Below are 18,780 nucleotides of genomic sequence, written 5' to 3' on the forward strand. Positions count from 1 at the left end.
ATATAGTTTCGCTATTTGATTTTTATTATTTTTATCACGGTGGAACCTGTCTTCGTCGACAGCATATATAATCTAGAAAAAACTTTTTTGGAATTTGAGTCTTTCTTTTTGGTTGCATTACAAAGATTAAAATTACACAGTTGTAACATGCTGTAATGATGTGCAATCAATCCATCAAATAGTGTTATGGTTTCATATGTATGTATCAGCTTATTAACAGTTTGATACCACATAAAGGCAACAGTAGTAATCCGCTGTTCAAAATTCATAAATCGATTGAGAGAAAACAAATCCTCTTTACAAACTAAACCCAAGGGAAACCCGACAACCATAAGAGACAAACACCAGAACAAAAGAAACACTGAAGTGCAACAAAAACAAACGCAAAGGCATCATACATAGAAAAGAACTATTAAATAACATGAATAACAGCTTCCATATTCCTGACTTGGTACAGGACATTTAGAGATTTTTTTTTTATACAAGACTACAATGAAGATAACATATTTTTCATTTTTCGATCATTGATAGTATGTACAACACGACCATGGGACACCATATCAGAATAAGAAGATGTGGTATGATTGCAAATGAAACAACTTTCAACCATGGCTTGCATTTTCAAATTTGATTTCCTTGCTTGAGGGTTGCTGCTCACAAGGAAACTAATAATCAAACCAAGAGTTTCAAGAGGTGAAGTTGAAATAATCCCTCAGGTAGTTTTTACGGACTCCATAACGAGTTGGTTGACCGTTATGGAATATCTGTTTGGTAGATGATAGCCGATATATTCCAAAATGTCATAACTTCAATCCTATTCCCTTTTTTCCCGAATTAGGCTTTTTATCGGTTTCTACTAACACGAAAAACACCATTATCATATGTGGAGCAGGATCTGCTTACCTTTCCATAACACCTGAGATCAACCCCAGTTTTTGATGAGGTATGTGTTGCTCAGACTCGAGTTTTCTCTATTCTGTTTTGCTTGTATTGTTTGTCTTTTTCTTGTTTTAGCCATGACGTTGCAACTTAATGGTCTGAATATCCCTTTGATATCTTTCGCCTCCCTTTTAGACAAGACAACAACTTTGACAACATGTTTTTCATCTCGTTTGCATTGATAGTATGTGCAATGAAATCAAATGTCCATGTGACACCATATCAGAATAAAAAGATGTGGTATGATTTCCAATAAAAACAATTTTCAACCAGAGACCTAATAATGTAGAAGTTAACAACTATTGTTCATCGGACAGCCTTCAACAAGGAGCAAATTCCATACCTCATGGTAAGTTATAAAATGCCCCGAAAGGAAACAATAAATGTAAATCAACTCAAACGAGACAACTTACGGCCTGATAACACTTTTCCGTGTTCTGTTCAATGAACAATGAATTCGGGGTCAAGTCCTAATTCTGTACAAATAGTAAATTTGTATGGTTGTTTTGAAAAATCAAACTTGTTCGAGCCGATCAATATGATTGATCTAATTAAACATAAGTCACTCCGAAATGTGATATAACATGGCACTCAGTTCAGAACACCTCAACAAATTAATTAGAACCATAACTCTAAAATAATTAAGGTTTTCATTGACGCCTATGACAAAAAATTGGCTGAATTGGAAAAGGTCGAATTGGACGATTTCTCAGAAAGGGTCAAAACACTCAGATATCTCATAAAAAGACGAATGTATAAGTTTAAAAACTAAATTATCAACCAAAGTCCATTTTCAGAGACAAAGAAGCTGTAAAATTTCTATCATCACTTCACGATAAATAGGTTGTTGTTCCTCTGGACAAAGTTTCAAATAATATTATTTTTGTATGTAAATTGTACTACATGTACTTAGAGTTTCTTGTACAAGAATTAGTAAAATTGGAAATAAACAAGCACTCGGTCAATCCAACACACAAGGATGATATTTTGCGTAAGTCCTTCATGACTTCAATTATCATAACATTGAACAGAAAATCTGAGGACGTACCTTGTTTGTATTGGATACATAAACCTCACCAAAGATGAAGAACTGAATCTTCAACCACTGTATCGGATTCCTAAACTACATAAGTGTCCTTAAAAACAATTGTAGATTGCTGAGTCTTCCAAGTGATTCACGAAACTCTTTCTAAATTATTAACATCAATTTTGTCAAGAATCAAAGACGGGCTTCAAAGTTATTGTGAATAAACTCATTATAGATACCAGGATAAGATTATGTATTTACGCCAGACGTAAAATTATATGTTTTAGAGATATATTCTAGACATGGCGTGAATCTGATATGGATACCAAAAAAGATCTTTTTAGGGTACATACTCACTAAGTCTCTTTCGTCTTGCAACACGATCCCCGATAAAAACTGGGTATAGAATCAACTTACCTTTGTGTTTCTACAACCAAACATGTGAAATAACTAACTAAATTAACTAAATTGATTATTATAGTGACATGTGATTTTTACAAAAAAAAATTATAATACAGTGAAATATAAAAAACACCCGACCGTTTTGGGTCTATTATTCACTTACAACATATTAATTTAATATAAATGGTACGACGAACAAAATGAATATATTATAGCGGAAATTGTCAGAAACGTTCAATCTTATCTAAATAATGATAAAAGGAGGAACGTATTTAATACATAAAAAATTGAATTTATTAGTTATTTTAGTATAGATCGTTTTAGCCCTGTCGTGCTGAATGGCCAAAAACAATCCGTTTTTTGTGGAAATTTGGCAGTACGGTAGGTACGACACTTGTAGATAAACAACAAGATAAGAAAACATAATTACATTATAGTTCACTACGCGTTGAATCGTATAAAAAAAATATAAATGTAAAAAATATACAAATGGGATGATTTATTGATTTTTTTCCTGTTTTACATTACGTAATGCACCCAGTACACAACACAAAATAATATAAAAGATATAGGTAATATAACGCGTGAAACATTGTTTATTGTCTTGGCTTTCTTGTGACCTGTCATTGGTTGCGTTGAAACATTCCTTACCAACTTTTCCTGTGATAAAAAATAAATTTGATGAATAGTAATAATAAGGGAGCAGTGTTTGTGTTAATTAGTTTAAATTAAACCCCTGCCTTCTATGTTTTTTTAAACGTCAATATGGAATTTACTCACAACATCAATAACACACTGTAATCATTAATCTTAAGGACTATCATAACATGTTGCATTTAGACTAGTGGCCTATCAAAGTGATCAAGTCATCATTTTCAGAAACTACTTCCATTGGTCTTTACAAAAAATAAATGCCAACATTAACAACTTGTTAGCTTTAACTGTGATTTGTGATTCATTTCAATTGTTCATCATCAATTTCTTCGTCTGTTGCAACCTTTCAGATTTCTTCCCAACACGTTGCAGAAGGACTCAATTAGCAGATTACAATTTTGACAGTCTATGCTAAATTGTCGTTGTAATAAAAGTATCAACCCGGAAGTTTCCGAATGACAAACTTATCTCCCATTTCTCCAAAGTAATTGAAAAACGACACGTTTGTCAGTTACATTGCTTTCGTTCGGAAATTGAATATTTTGATTTAAACGAATTATAGCCGAGTAAGGGTGTCGTTGATCGGAAAATTAATACATACTTCTTTATGAAAATGTTTTTGGAAGAAATTGAGTGTCTTTGTAAGGTATAAAGTTACATAGAAATATTTTTAATTATTTCTTATATTAAGATGGCTAAGACATTCAAATCGGCGACTTAGCTCCCTTGAAGGTTTTTCAGTATACGGATGTGGATAAAAAACTGCACATTGCTAGAAATAGTTATGTCAACGTTAGAAACCTTAATAATGTTATACAAACAGACAGGAGGTGGAGAGTTGTTGCATTGATACTCAAACCACATCTTATATCTAGGAAATACGAAAAAATGAAAAACATTGCTAGACGAAATTTTAGTCTGCTAACCGAGTCCCTGTGCACGTTTTTGTTTTAGCAAAGGGACATAACAAGCTCACGCCTTCTAATCCCAGATGAAAGATACAATGTCTCCTATGGGAATTGTTTTTAACCAATCTTATTCCACGTTGTTTCACGTATGGAATGCCACAGCTGCCTTATGATAACAATAACCATATCATTAATGAATACCTAATGAAATTCGTGCTGGAACAGCGTCGATCGTCAACCAAAAAGAGACCCAAGAGAGTAAAAGAATCACCACAATATGTACAAAGAGTGTTATCATATATAATAACCAATGTTCCGTTTAAAGTGAAGATTAAGCTGTATACAACTAAATGATGCTGCAAAAAAATGGTCCTGGTTAATATAATGTAATAATGATAAAAAGTCTCAATCTTAACAAGTAAAAGATTATGATGCTGTAAAAAAAACATGATTTTGGTTTATAAAATGTTATTAATGGTAAAAAGTCTCTATTTTAACAAGTAATAAATACATGTTTAACGTCATGCTGCAAATATTACATGCATTATCCGGACGAGAACATCATATATATGATGAATGTGAATATCGAATTAGACTATCTACCGGATTTGTATTAACATAAGCAACACGACGGGTGCCACATGTGGAACAGAACCTGCTTACCCTTCACCTGAATTCATCCCCAGTTTTGCTGTTTCGTGTTGTTGTTGTAACCTTTTTTGTGACATTTTGTTCACGCATCGTTGTCAATATACTGGAATTTGATGCGACTGTCGTACAAGAAAGAGGTTTAGCGCTTTAAAACCAGGTTGATATCACCGTTTTCTACATTTGAAAAATGCCTGTACCAAGTCAGGAATATGACAGTTGTTGTCTATTCGTTGGATGTGTTTTATCATTTGATTTTGCCATTAGATTAGGGACTTTCCGTTTTGAATTTTCGTCGGAGTTTAGTATTTTTGTGATTTTACCTTTTTTTTTGGGAGGGGGGGGGGGACAGTGAAACAAATGTCGTCTTGATTTACTCTATATCGTTATGACCTTTAGTTAACTTGAAATGTCCAGAGTTTTGGCATTTCACGAGGGACGTTGCTGGTGTGACTTGATGAGCAGTAACAACGTTCATGCCAAAATCGTGAATTTCTATCAGTTGGTTTTCTTGTTGCTGAATCTTGTGTTTTAAGGGAGCTACCATTTGATTTTTAAGTGGGGGCTAGGATGAAAAATTTTGTCCTGCATTTTTTTTTAATTGAAATCTGTGTCCTGCCTTTTTATTTTTCACTCTATTCGGTCCTGCCTTTTTTGTTTATTAGTTTATCCTGACTTTTTTACCTAAATTGTCATCCTGCTTTTTTTTTTTTGCAAAGTGTCTCATCCTGCCTTTTTTTTTTTTACTCAAAACTCCTGTCCTGCCTATTTTTTTCAAATTTCATCCTAGCCCTCCCCCCCCCCCCCCCCCCCCCCCATTCATAAAAATCAAATGGTAGCTCCCTAAGTGCGGTGATTTTTTATTAATGCTTTCCTCATTTTCGTTTCTATAAAGACAATGAGCATGGATTCGTGCACACATTCATAGATACAACGCGCGTCTGGCGTATTAAATTATAATCCTGGTACCTTTGATACTGAACTATTTACACCACTGGGTCGATGTCACTGCACGTGGACGTTTCGTCTCCGAGGGTATCACCAGCCCAGTAGTCAGCACTTCGGTGTTGACATGAATATCAATTATATGGTAATTTTTATAAATTTCCTGTGTACAAAACTATGATTGTTTTGAAAAAAACTAAGGCTTTTCTTATCCCAGGCATAAATTACCTTAGTCGTATTTGGCACAACTGTTTGGAATTTCGGGTCCTCATTCTTCTTCAACTTTGTACTTATTTGGTTTCAAAATATTTTAATCTGCGCATCACTGATGCGTCTTGTGTAGACCAAACGCGCGTCTTTCGTATTAAATTATAATCCTGGTAACTTTGATAACTATTTACACCACTGGGTCGATGTCACTACTGGGGGGCGTTTCATCCCAGAGTGTATCAACAGACCAGTAGTCAGCACTTCGGTGTTGACATGAATATCAATTATATTGTAATTTTTGTACAATACTATGATTTTTTTTTTTGAAAAACTAAGGATTTTCTTATCCCGAAAGATATCAGTTATAAAAGACATTGATAATGATGTTAAAGAGAGGCGAAAGATATTAAAGGGATATCAAACTCATAAGTCAAAAATAAACTTATTACCATGGCAAAAAAGACAAAAAGACAAACAGACAAGAAGACAAACAACAAAGAACAGAACACAGAAAACAACATAAAAATGATCGCTCTGAGGGATACGATTGGCATTGGTTCCATTGAGATAAGTATTCTTTATAAACAAATTCAATTGCACAGTCATTTATTACCTTTTTTATTCAATCTCAATATACTTTTCAACTTGTAAAAGTAGCCAGTTACATGCGTATATTTGTACATGAAAGTTGTATTGTGTTTTCTTGCTATTTCGCAATACTGTGCAATTGAAGATGTGCAAATGGTAATATTACTAAATACCAATTTATATTGATCTACCACTAGTGTTTCCCTTGAAACTGACCTTATCACAAACTAGTACACGTTTGCTGCCACCGCTGGAAACAGCATGCCTCAGTCTAGTTTTTTTAAGACTTTGTTGAGGGAACACAAAAACGAAAAATTCATTTTTAGTTTAAACAATATTTATTCAGATAAGTCATCACCTAACGATACAATACTCTTGAAGCAAATATATAGGATTCAGAAAGTTGCTTTTACAAATCTGTCTTCTAGCTTTTTTTTTGTATTACATGTGATATTGCCTATGTTTTGCCTGGATAATAAAACAGCTGAGTTTACCCCTACTAGAAGTATTGTTAAAAACTCGTCATGGCAAATACAATATGAAAAACTATAAAAAGTACTTTCTGATCCAGCATAAAAGTAACGTAGTAGCCTTAAGTTATTTTTCTATTTATCATCATAGTGTTAAAGCCATAAAGGGATTCAGTAGCAATTGCAAGTCAACACTGTCTTTGTTTTCACATTAATTGTATTGGCTGTCATATTCATTTAATATTTTTTTAAACTTTTTACAAATAAAAGGAAAAAAATATGCACAAATACCATGAAAAATATGCAAACAAATTAAACCAAAAAAATTCATGGAACCTTAATTGCACACTCTATATATATATACCTGATAAAGACTCAGTAAATTGTTCTGACAACATATTGTTTTGGATGTAATATACCATAGAAAAAATGATCAAATCTGTGCTCGTCTCCAAAGTTCAACATTAAGTTTAACTGACTGACTTAATGCAATTTATTGTTATTTTGTGTAATTCCTGAAATCACATTCAGCATTTCATATCATGAAGGTATATGTATTTTAAAGTCAATAGGTTATATATTTAATTATAAATGTAAGATGAGGTGGACAAATAATAAACTTTTGAGAAATATTTATAGATTATCGTTGATCATCTCAACGAGATTGATTTTTTTGCTTGAGCCGAGACATCGAAAGCGAGAAAAGCAATCGAGTTGAGATGACCAATGATAATCTGTTTATCGCTATTTTACCTATGACGACGATGTCAATTTCATTAGCAACGCCACGTGCCTCCTTAGTTTATAGCGATAATTTTCCATCTCAAGCGAGTAGCATGATATGAAAAATTATCACAAAAAAAGATCAAAGGAAAAATTCACAAAATAGCGATAACAAAGATTACTCAATTCAAAATAGAAACATCTCCTTCCATCAAAGTAAATACATTTTTAAAAATAATGTTAAATTTATGGTAAACATCCTATTTTCTCTTCTAAAAAACTTTAAAAACTTGTTTATTTTTCAGTTTTCAATATTAGGACAAAAAGTCAAAATTCAATATTCATCTGCAGAATGCCACAACAAAGCAAAGTAAATGATAATGTTAATTGTGACTACATCAAATACCAATCTTCATCGTGCTGTGTAAGTTCTACCATGCCTGTGAAAAGTCAATTAGTAAATATGTAAATATATAGGTAAATGAGGTAAGTAGGGTAGTATGTATGATATTTTAAATGTAATATGTAAAATGATTAACTCAAAAGCTTAATCTGATATTCATCTATTTTTCTTGCTGAATTTACAATGTGTTTTTTCTAGAAAATGTCAAAATTACATCAACAATAAAAGGTATCTAAAATCAATAATGACTGAGGTCAAATAATCTGTAAAAACTTTTGAGTTATTCTAGTGTTTTGTTATTCTATATAAATATATAGTGAAACCTGTTCAACCTGAACCCTGTGGAAACTAGAAACGTTTTTCAGACTCTTATATCAGCACATACACTAAAAATTGTGTAAAAAAACTAGTCTCAGAAACATTATAAACCAAACATAAAATCAAAACAACCAAAGTCAAGAGTTACAGCACTTAATAGCCAAAGTTGTGACTGAGTGCAGAAATATAAAGATAGAAAGTTCTAGGGTGCTCGGTCTTTTACAAGTTTCACTGTTATATGAACACACATATAAGCTAAATAAGCTAAATTAAATACAACAATGAAAAACATGGGTTGCTCTCTTATTAAATACAACTAATGAATTAAAATTTTGTCTAAAAAAATGATAAGGGCTTTTCCAGAATTAATTGTATGGAGGGAAGGAAGGCACTTTTATTAAAATTTGATGGGTGGTGGTTATTTAAGAAAGATTGCTTGAACATATCCAATTTAAAATGTATGCATTGTGGGGTCAAATAAAAAGTGTCTTCCTTCCCCCCATACATTTATTTTTGGAACAACCCTAAACACTGTACTCAATAATAAATATATATTGATACAATATTGTTATCAAATTAATATGACCATACCAAATGTGTTGTAAGCAGATGTATGTGAAAAATCGACCAAGAGTAGGACTGGTATCACATTCATCTAAATCCAGATTTTGACAGCTGATTGGATCAAAGAATATAGTTTTGTAAGACATCTTAAAATTTCATTGATCTATACAATTTTCAATTTATTTCCACACATCCCAAGTTTTTTTTAAATGTTGTCAAGAAGGTAGAAACTCGATCTCTTTTGCATGAGACCAAGTGGGTAGAGAGGGGCAGGGGTCATTCTTTCCCTTATTCAATATCCTGGATCTGTGCGCATCAGTTATGATAATTATAGATCTAATAGCTGCAAAAACTGCACAGAATCAAAATTCATTTGAAGGAAAGAAAAATTAGATTGAGTAAAAGATATGATATATGATTATATATAAAAAAAATGTTGATGAACGTTTGAGTTATTTATGAAAAGTTAGAGAAAACACTGCTGAACACCAGCGAAAAGTATCTCACAGATATGTAATGTAATAATATTCATAGAATATATATATGACTAAATTTTTTAAGTCCATAAGGTGTATCTTCATACAAAATGTAATGAATCTCTTATTTGGAGTCCCTGAGAGAAATTTTACAAATATTCCATGAGTCAGGATGGAAGACACAGGTTAACCATAGTATACCCATACTTTGGAACAGGGATTATGATGTTTGTGTAAAATAAATCTTTATAAGAGACAGAGTTTCTGTTTTCATTGCATCTATTGCACACAAAAATCAGTTATACAACCATCAAAAGAAACTGTACAGTCATGCACCTCTTTAATATATATTCTTGTTTCAAAGACCAAATTTAAGAGAAATAGTCCACAAAGAAGCAAAAGAAACATCCAGTTTGGCCATTTCAATTGATATTTTATAATGTGTCTTTCTATATTGAGATGTTACACTATTGTTTCAGATAAGGGTGTAGGTTTGCATGGTACTTTTACAACGTTTAAACCTCTAGGTCAGGAATCTGATATTCAGTAGTTGTCGTTTGTTGATGTGATTCATAAGTGTTTCTCGTTCGCAATTTTTATATATATCAAAACGTTGGTTTTCCCTTTTGAATGGTTTTACACTAGTAATTTTTGGGACCCTTTATAGCTTGCTGTTCAGTGTGAGCCAAAGCTCCGAGTTGAAGACTGTACTTTGACTTATAATGGTTTACTTTTATAAATTGTGACTGGGATGGAGAGTTGTCTCATTGGCACTCATACCACATCTTCTTAGTTTAAACATATTTATTTATACCACATCTTCTTATATCTAATCTCTGTCAAGCAAAGACAATCCTTTTTTACCAAATAAGTTTAAAGTTCATAGTTTATAGTTTATAGTTTAACAGTCCATCCAGGAGCCACAAAGCATATGTGTCCTTTTTTAAGCAAAAGATTACAACATTTGAGCTGCATTAGATAGAAATCAACCTAATTTCTAATGAATATCAAAACTTATTTTGGGTAGAAAACATTTCTATGCAAAGTCTGTAAGTGTTTGAAAATTCAGTTGATATAAGAATCTACAAAACATACCTAAATTCATTTTCTTTTTTTTTTGTTTCAAATATTCCATTATCTATCAAAGTTTAATACATGTATATAGGCACTTGCATAAGGTCGATTTCTATCTGTTGTAGCTAAGCAAAAAAAACACCCAAAAAACTACAGTGCAATAAACAACACTCAAGTAAGTGAATTAAAACAGATACTAATATTAAGGGCTTTTCAATAGAATGTTATGTGAGCTTTTTGAAGGCATTTGAATAGAGATGTCTTTTGGTAGATATGTCTAGAACATATTAAAACTTTAAGTATAAAACTATATGGTATAATATTGCAATTTTTTGTCACTTTTGTTTTTTTATAAAAGTGCAATGTCAAAGACCCTCATATACTTTTCTTTCTAGAACAGCCCTTAGCAACTCATGAAGTCAGTCAGAGGTACTACTTGTACAAGTTATTTTTATTTACATGAAGATGTAAATAATAATATACTTAATATACACTTGTATAAGTATCTTACAATTTACCTATATAAGTATACTAATTTTTACTTCCTCGAGTATTTTTAAAATAAAAATGATGTGTACAAGTAGTACCTCTGACTGAAGGAGGTATTAGTAATTTCTAATGAAGTAATTATTCCCTATCTCCTATTAGTGTCATGTTAGAACAACACTTGGGAATATGTACAACAAATGTTCAACTGTAAAAGTTATAAAACTACAATAAATAAGATGTGTTCAACAATTTCGTCAATAAATTGGTCAAATAAGTTTCTTTCATGTCATAACTATTTAAAACAGCATAGATTTATATTTATATCTATTTTTATATCATGAAGATAAACTGAACAGAAGGGTTTTATCTCCCATCCCCTATCTTTTCTTTTGTCTGTTTTTAAAAATTAAAATTAACAACATTTCTTTTAAATGAACAACTAAAACAACCTGTCAGATCAATATACTGTGAATTAAATTGATTCCATGCATTTGTTATTGCCTTTTCGATATGACAGACCAAAAGGTGAAAATAACTACTGTGATGACATGCTGGAAAAGCTGCATACTAATTTATGCGTCAGATTTTATATTGCAATTACTTAACAGAGGTAATTACTTGCAATAATTTTTGAATATACAGTATGCAAAAAATAAATGAGTCTATGTAGATTTGAAAATTCCAATCATTTAATCCTTGAATACCTACTTCTGAGCACACATTAATGTTAAGTTTTGTACTGCTGTTAGTGTAGAGAGATCATTCTGTCCTGTAATAAGATGTCTGTCTATAATCACATGTACTGCATCACAATCACTACCTACAAAAAAATTCAAACTCATTGCTTTATCATTATGGAGGGGGCAGGACCTTTTTCGAGACCTTGGGATCGGGTGTTTTTAAGCTTGGGATTTCAGGATTGACCCTTTCGGGATCAGGGATTATATTTTTTTAAATTTGGGATCTCTGGATTTCATGTTTTTAAGCCCAGGATTTAGGGATCAGGACCCCTCCCACCCCCACCCCCTAATTATGTAAGTAATAGACTTCTATTCAACACCTCCAATAGAATGAAATGTTTTTGATGTATTACCTTGGCCACTTCACTCAGATGATTATAGAAATTCTGAAAGATTCCATGCATGATGATTTCACAAATCAATAAACTTTGAAAAATATAACTTTATACATGTAGTTCAAAAAATAATACACTTAGTTCAAGACAAATTTCATCCAGTTCAAAGAACTGTATTGCCAGTGTATAGAAGTTCATATTTGTAATGTCATGGCATATGGGTTTATAAATGTATAAATTTTTTGGTTTTGCCATGATGCTACTAAAACTAATGGAAAGATTAATTTTGAACAATATATGATTCATCCATAATGCAACATAAAATAACTTTGAAAAATACTCAATAATGTGCAATTTGAACTTGAAATATAAATAACCAGATTGTCCATGATTTAAACAGCTGCATAGTTTGTACATTCAATTGAGAAAAAATAATCTTGGACTAACTATTAACTAATTTTTGACAATTTCTCAAGCAATATCTGATGTTTAACCTCTGAATTTCACATTTCTCATAAACACATTCATAATTTCATATAACTATTACATTAGTTTCAATGCAAATTTGAATCTATGCTTCATGAAATAGTTTTGAAATATTCAATCTTACTACAATCTATACATTCTAATTACTGTGGATTCATTGATATTTGTTGGAGATCAATGTTCATGGATTTCTTGGGTACAAGAGAACAACAAACTTAAATGTTCAATGAATTACAAGTTTACTAAACTAATATATACAGACTTTGGAAAAACATCGAAATAAAATATCCAGGAAAATGCAAGTGTTTCTCAATCCACAAAAACTGTTTCTCACAAAAATAAACGAATCCACAGTATATGATATTTGATCACAAATATAGAATATTTTGATACAAACTAATATAACCAATTTAAGCCATCATGAATTATCTCCCCTTTGTTAGTTCTATTGTGCATATTTTGTACCAATCTACTTCCCTCATTGTTCTTTGTTCAATTGTATTTTGTTTGCAATTGAACTTGAAAACACTTAAAATTTAGAAAAGACTTTATAAGATGAACGTTTTTCTCTATTAACCTGTAACCTACAGTACGCCCAAGGAGTTTGTAATCCCAAACTCCATACTCCGATATTTTTCCTGGTGTAACACCAGGAAACTCCGACATCCCTCCCAAAATTCTCGGAGAAATTTGGGAGTATTCCCTCCGACTTCCGCGTAAATCCGCTACCTTTTGTTTATTGTATTAGCGACATCTCTCCCAGTCTGGTGTGACGCGGTGTGACACCAGGTAATTAATTGCCCTAATCCGTCTGATCTATGCCGGCACGCGACAGTCAAGGTATGAGAGATTTCTAATGTAATTAAACAATTGTATTTCCTGTCTATTGATTATCAGGTTATATCTGATTGCTTGAAACAAATGAAAGATTAAAATAAAAAGCAAAACGTTGTTGTTAATTCTTTCAATTACTCTGTACATTTTAATCAAGTTTTTAAACAACTATATTTGATTTTGACTTCCGTTTTTTTATCAGTAAATAAATATTTAATTTACTAAAAGAGATATAATTGTGCAACAATAAACGGAGACTAACGCTGAATAAATGAGGGCAGTTTAAAGAAAAATTACATGTCTCAAAGTTTTTTATACTACAAGTAAAAAAGAAAATATTATTCCTTATCTGTTATGCTAATAATTCTACGCCATTTCCATTTTACGATTACAAAATGAAAGTTTTAAAATCCAAAACGTTGTTGTTAATGCTTTCAATTGCATTAAAGTTTTATAAAAAAAATTTATACTTGATTATGACCTCGTTTTTTATTTATCGGTAATTGATATAACTTACGAAAAGAGACATACTTGCGTGAAAATAAACGGAAACTAACGCTGAAGGTATAAAATGTGAGCAGTGAGTTTAAAGAAAATTACGTGTCTTAAAACTTGTATATGCAAGTAAAAAAGAAAATACTATTCACCATTCGTTATGCTTAATAAGTCTACGGCATTTTCTCTTCACGATTAGCATTACTTTAGGATATAATACATTTCGGCTACAACAGGAATACTTCTATAGCTGCATCAACTCGTCGTTGCATAATATTCATTTACGCACAATGAATGTAAACCTTTGTGTTGTATTTAGAACAGTTATCTTTAAATATTTTTAAAACAATTAATTGCCGTGGGAAGACGACACGCATCTCAGTGATCAACAGTGCGTGGTTGAACTTGAACTTGACTTCGCTCACAATATTGAATGCTAAAAATAGTGACATCAATTTTGTCCACGAGATTTTTATTTGGCGGGAAATAGTATCATGTAACAGTAAACTCAGGTGACCTTTCTGGATAACCGTGGGAAAATTCATGTAATGATTGACATTTGTATGCGTTAAGATTGAGGCTCTAGAAGGTCCTTTTACAATTGATTAACCGGATTCTAAATTTTATTCCTTTTCTGAATAAACGAACATCAGCCTTTTATTTATACGTTTCTCAGTCAACAGAGGACATAAACCTGGACATTATTTATACTTCCATAGTCAACACTATACATTAATGGTAGATGAAAATAGGATGCATGTCGTTCAGTTCCTGATGGGTGTTGGTAGAGATCCTCTGTGAAAATATGTCGATCGTAAATATCCGATCCACATTTTTTTTTACATATTTCTTTCTTGTACGATATAATTTCATTTTAAGATTCTATAGTATAAATTGTTGAAATACTTCTTTTTATATTTCGCCGAGGACTTTTAACAGCAGTAAAATACGGATTGCGCCAATCCAATTTTATTTTAAATAATAAAAGATCAATAACAGATCATAACAGATAAAAAACACATGATTTTATTTCTTCATATAATTAAATAAGGTTGTGATTATTGTGTTGTGTCTGGGCGGGGAATTATCTCAGTATTTATGAATATAGGGCTGCCACATTGCATACAAAACTATTTGTCACTTTACAGTTTCTTTTTTAAATTCAAATATTTCAAGTCGGTAATCTACCGAGGTAGTGAAACATAATATTTTACATTTCAAAATAAATTGAAATTAACAGAGTTCACTTGTTGGTCCGATAAATTAACTCTAGGGTTTGATTTAGATTGGACAAATTACCGTAAAAACAACATTTTGTTTTAAGCCAGTTGATATTAATTATATAATATTGAACTATTAATGAACCGGATATTCACTGAGTAGGTCATAAAAGGTTCTAATTGTGGTAAAATCATCTTTGTTGAAACTTTGTTGAAAAAACAAAAATTATGACCTGATCGGACTATAATGAAAATACTAAATAAGTGTTTTATTCGTATTTTTATACGTTTTTACGTTTTATTTAATATGACAATGACATGGGCATATACATACAAGAATAATTGTCTTATTTTAAATAAAAATGTCACACTTTTATCTGACAATGAATGGACATTTAAATAACGTATTTTAAAGCACACAGGTGCAATCAAGATCGATTAAATGTACAAAGGTAATAAATCTGGCTAATCCGATTATGTTGTCACGCGTCATTAATTTTCAGTTCATCCGATGGGCAATAAACCAATTAACAGCCACGCGGTGTTGGGAGAGAATCTTTGGAGGAAATTGGGAGTAGAATCCGTGATTCGCGGTGTCACACCGCTACACTCGGAAATCGGTGATAAAAGTTCGCGATTACAAACTCTCTGGGCGTACTGTAATCTATAATTTTTCAAGCTTCATTACTTGAAGTTTAACAAAATTAAACTTACAGTTATATTTTCCACCTAGGTCTTTTATTGTATCTTCTGTTATAAGTGGTAATGAAGAAAAGTCTGGACTTTTTGCTAATTCATATACTGATGGCTGAAACAATATATTAATATAGTTACCATTAGTGTCACTACTGTAAATTCAGAAATTTTTGCATGCATTTGTTATTGTGATTTTGTCATTTAAAACTAAAATGCAATTCAAATATTTGTGATATTGAGAAATATCCTGTTTAATTCATATTAAAGATTTCAAAATGCGAGTTTAAATTATTGCAATTATAATCCTGTTGCAGTTTTTTTGCAATATATTTAAAACATCGCAATAATTTCTGAATTTACAGTAAATACAAAACATTTAAATAACACAGATTTGATAAATTCTTTATTGCTCTTGTATCCTAATCCAAATTCTAAATTACTTTTCTATGCTTCTACGTACTTTTGGTTTTTTTTTTATTACTCATGACAATTCATAGAACTTAATACTGCTAGTTCATTACTTTTTTAAAGATACCAGTTTTCATCGATTTCATGGTCATGATGGGTACAGTTGAACCAAAAATTTTAATTTTCAGTAAAGTACAAATTTTCATATACAAATGTATTTTAAAAGCTTGTATGCAGATTTTTTTAAAATAAAACATCCAATATCAATGAAAATATATTTTTTCCATAATCCACTAAAATCTGCTTACGCCAACTTGTCTCTAGTAGTAGTCTGTTGTTATTTATGTATTATTGTCATTTTGTTTATTTTCTTTGGTTACATCTTCTGACATCAGACTCGGACTTCTCTTGAACTGAATTTTAATGTGCATATTGTTATGCGTTTACTTTTCTACATTGGTTAGAGGTATAGGGGGAGGGTTGAGATCTCACAAACATGTTTAACCCCGCCGCATTTTTGCGCCTGTTCCAAGTCAGGAGCCTCTGGCCTTTGTTAGTCTTGTATTATTTTAATTTTAGTTTCTTGTGTACAATTTGGAAATTAGTATGGCGTTCATTATCACTGGACTAGTATATATTTGTTTAGGGGCCAGCTGAAGGACGCCTCCGGGTGCGGGAATTTCTCGTTACATTGAAGACCTGTTGGTGACCTTCTGCTGTTGTTTTTTATTTGGTCGGGTTGTTGTCTCTTTGACACATTCCCCATTTCCATTCTCAATTCTACATATAGAATTAATAATACAATTCAAAGAAGGGATTCAGGAAAAGGACTATACTACATGTATACTAAGTATCACAAAATAAAAGGTAGTCATCATAGAGTTAAAGGCATTGAATTAATTACCCCAGTTAAACTATAATCTTCAAATGACCATTGTTTGTTTTCTTCTTTTGCACAAAACAAAGCAGCTACTCCTAAACCTATTGCACATATTGATTCTGAAAATAAATAATTGATTTGATAAAAAGCTGTATCTGTAAACAAGTATTAAAAAAATTAGAATCTCTGAAGGAAGTAAAAAGTCAAATGGCAAAATTACCCATTACTTTGATGTATTTTGTAAATTTTCCTAAATAATAAGCATGTTCCTAAAGCTGGTAAAATAAGTGAAAATTCCTCAAATCATTCCATAATTAGCAGTGCGCAACTCCAAAATACATTTATGTGCAATTATTCCGAAAAAATTCCAGTCTGGATTCAGAACAGAAAGAGGAATTGACTGCAAAAAATATAGGCACACTTTCGGGGCAATCTTTTTTTCTGCTTCTATTTCATAGTTAACAATTCATTTGTTAAACCCAATATTTTTATATAGTGTAAATTAAAAATTTATTATTGCAAGTTTTTTATTATTGCGAAATATGCGACAGAGTTGTAAACACAATAATTTAAACTTACATTTTGAAATATTTTATATGAATTAAACATGATTTTTCTCAAAATCGTAAAAATTAAAATCGCATTTAAGTCTAAAATGACAAAATCGCAATAATAAATGCACGCAATAATTTCTGAATTTACAATATATGAAAACCAGACAATTCCAAGACTTCCTCCTGAATTCTGTCGAGTGTCAAGTAAAAGGTCAATTGATGTCTCAACATTATAGTAAAAAGAAGCATATTTTAGATAGCAAGGATTTCAATATGAAATCCGCATGGAAAACGCAAAAAGAAAAATAAATATCGTGAATGATGAAGAAATGAGACAAATATAGAATTATGTCCTATATTGCTTGATGTTTATATCTTCAGAACTGGTACATGTACTTACTTTTTTCTTTGACAAAATGTCTGATAATAACAGCTAAGTCTTCATTGTTTGTTAAATCATGTAAAGCACCAGGAGCAGCAGGTATCAGTAATGCTGAATATCTGTTAGCTGGAAAATAAAATCAACAGCATTTAAAATAATTGGTAGAATTTCTGATATTTATTTTATGCAGTTTCAATATGAATTCTTTCTGAACATACTGCTTTTCATCAGTCTTTTTCAATGTTTTAATAATATTTGAAACAATGAGCTAATTATTTCTGTAAGGTATCATACATTATAATCAGAATAGCATCAAATGATATATGAAGTATTTCAACCATGCATATAAAATAGAAGATGTAAATGATTGCCAATGAGACAACTCAAATAGTTTGATATTTCTTAGATTGTTAGAAAATTCTTGAATAATCCCTCTTGGGATTCTGTGCCCGACCTGTGCATCTTCAGTGGCAGATCCAGAAATTTACATAAGTGGGGGCCCACTGACTGACCTAAGAGGGGACCCACTCCAGTCACCCATCAATGATTCCCTATATAAGCAACCAGGCCCCCCCCCCTAAATCCGCCTCTGATCTTTGGATAAGATCCTTACATGACAAATGAAGACAATCTTCATCTTTCTGTTTTACATACTAATCATGCAGTTTTTAATATATCTAGAACAAAATAAAAATTTAATGGAAGGTAGGAGTTATCTCCCATTTACCAATAGAAGAAAGACAGATCAATTTAAACATAAATCATGATATAACACATTCAGTAATCACATGGTTTTTTTTTCATTTCATAGAAAACAGATTAAAAGTTATTTGCCCAAAAGATAAAGGCAATCTTTATTTTGATAAGATCCAATATAGTGGATCACCAATGCATCATTCCAGTTTTCAAGAT

General features: G+C 31.4%; 1 protein-coding gene across 2 annotated transcripts in view; it reads right to left on the reverse strand.

Annotated features, from left to right (window-relative positions):
- Nucleotides 1–2,852: 2,852 nt before the first annotated feature.
- Nucleotides 2,853–18,780, reverse strand: part of LOC139481658 (glutamine amidotransferase-like class 1 domain-containing protein 1) — a 53,802-nt gene continuing 37,874 nt past the window's right edge. Inside the window, exons 9-13 of one of the 2 annotated variants that reach the window (XM_071265109.1) lie at nt 17,887–17,994; nt 16,957–17,051; nt 15,663–15,756; nt 11,547–11,658; nt 2,853–3,028 (exon numbers count right to left, since the gene is read on the reverse strand). In XM_071265109.1, coding sequence (XP_071121210.1) covers nt 3,016–3,028; nt 11,547–11,658; nt 15,663–15,756; nt 16,957–17,051; nt 17,887–17,994 — 422 coding nt within the window. In that variant the 3' untranslated portion in view covers nt 2,853–3,015. Of the gene's footprint in view, nt 3,029–6,640; nt 7,955–11,546; nt 11,659–15,662; nt 15,757–16,956; nt 17,052–17,886; nt 17,995–18,780 lie in introns of those variants that run through there. The other variant, XM_071265108.1, reaches the window with a different exon arrangement.

Source organism: Mytilus edulis, chromosome 7 (assembly GCF_963676685.1).
Source record: "Mytilus edulis chromosome 7, xbMytEdul2.2, whole genome shotgun sequence".
Taxonomy (NCBI): Eukaryota; Metazoa; Mollusca; class Bivalvia; order Mytilida; family Mytilidae; genus Mytilus; species Mytilus edulis.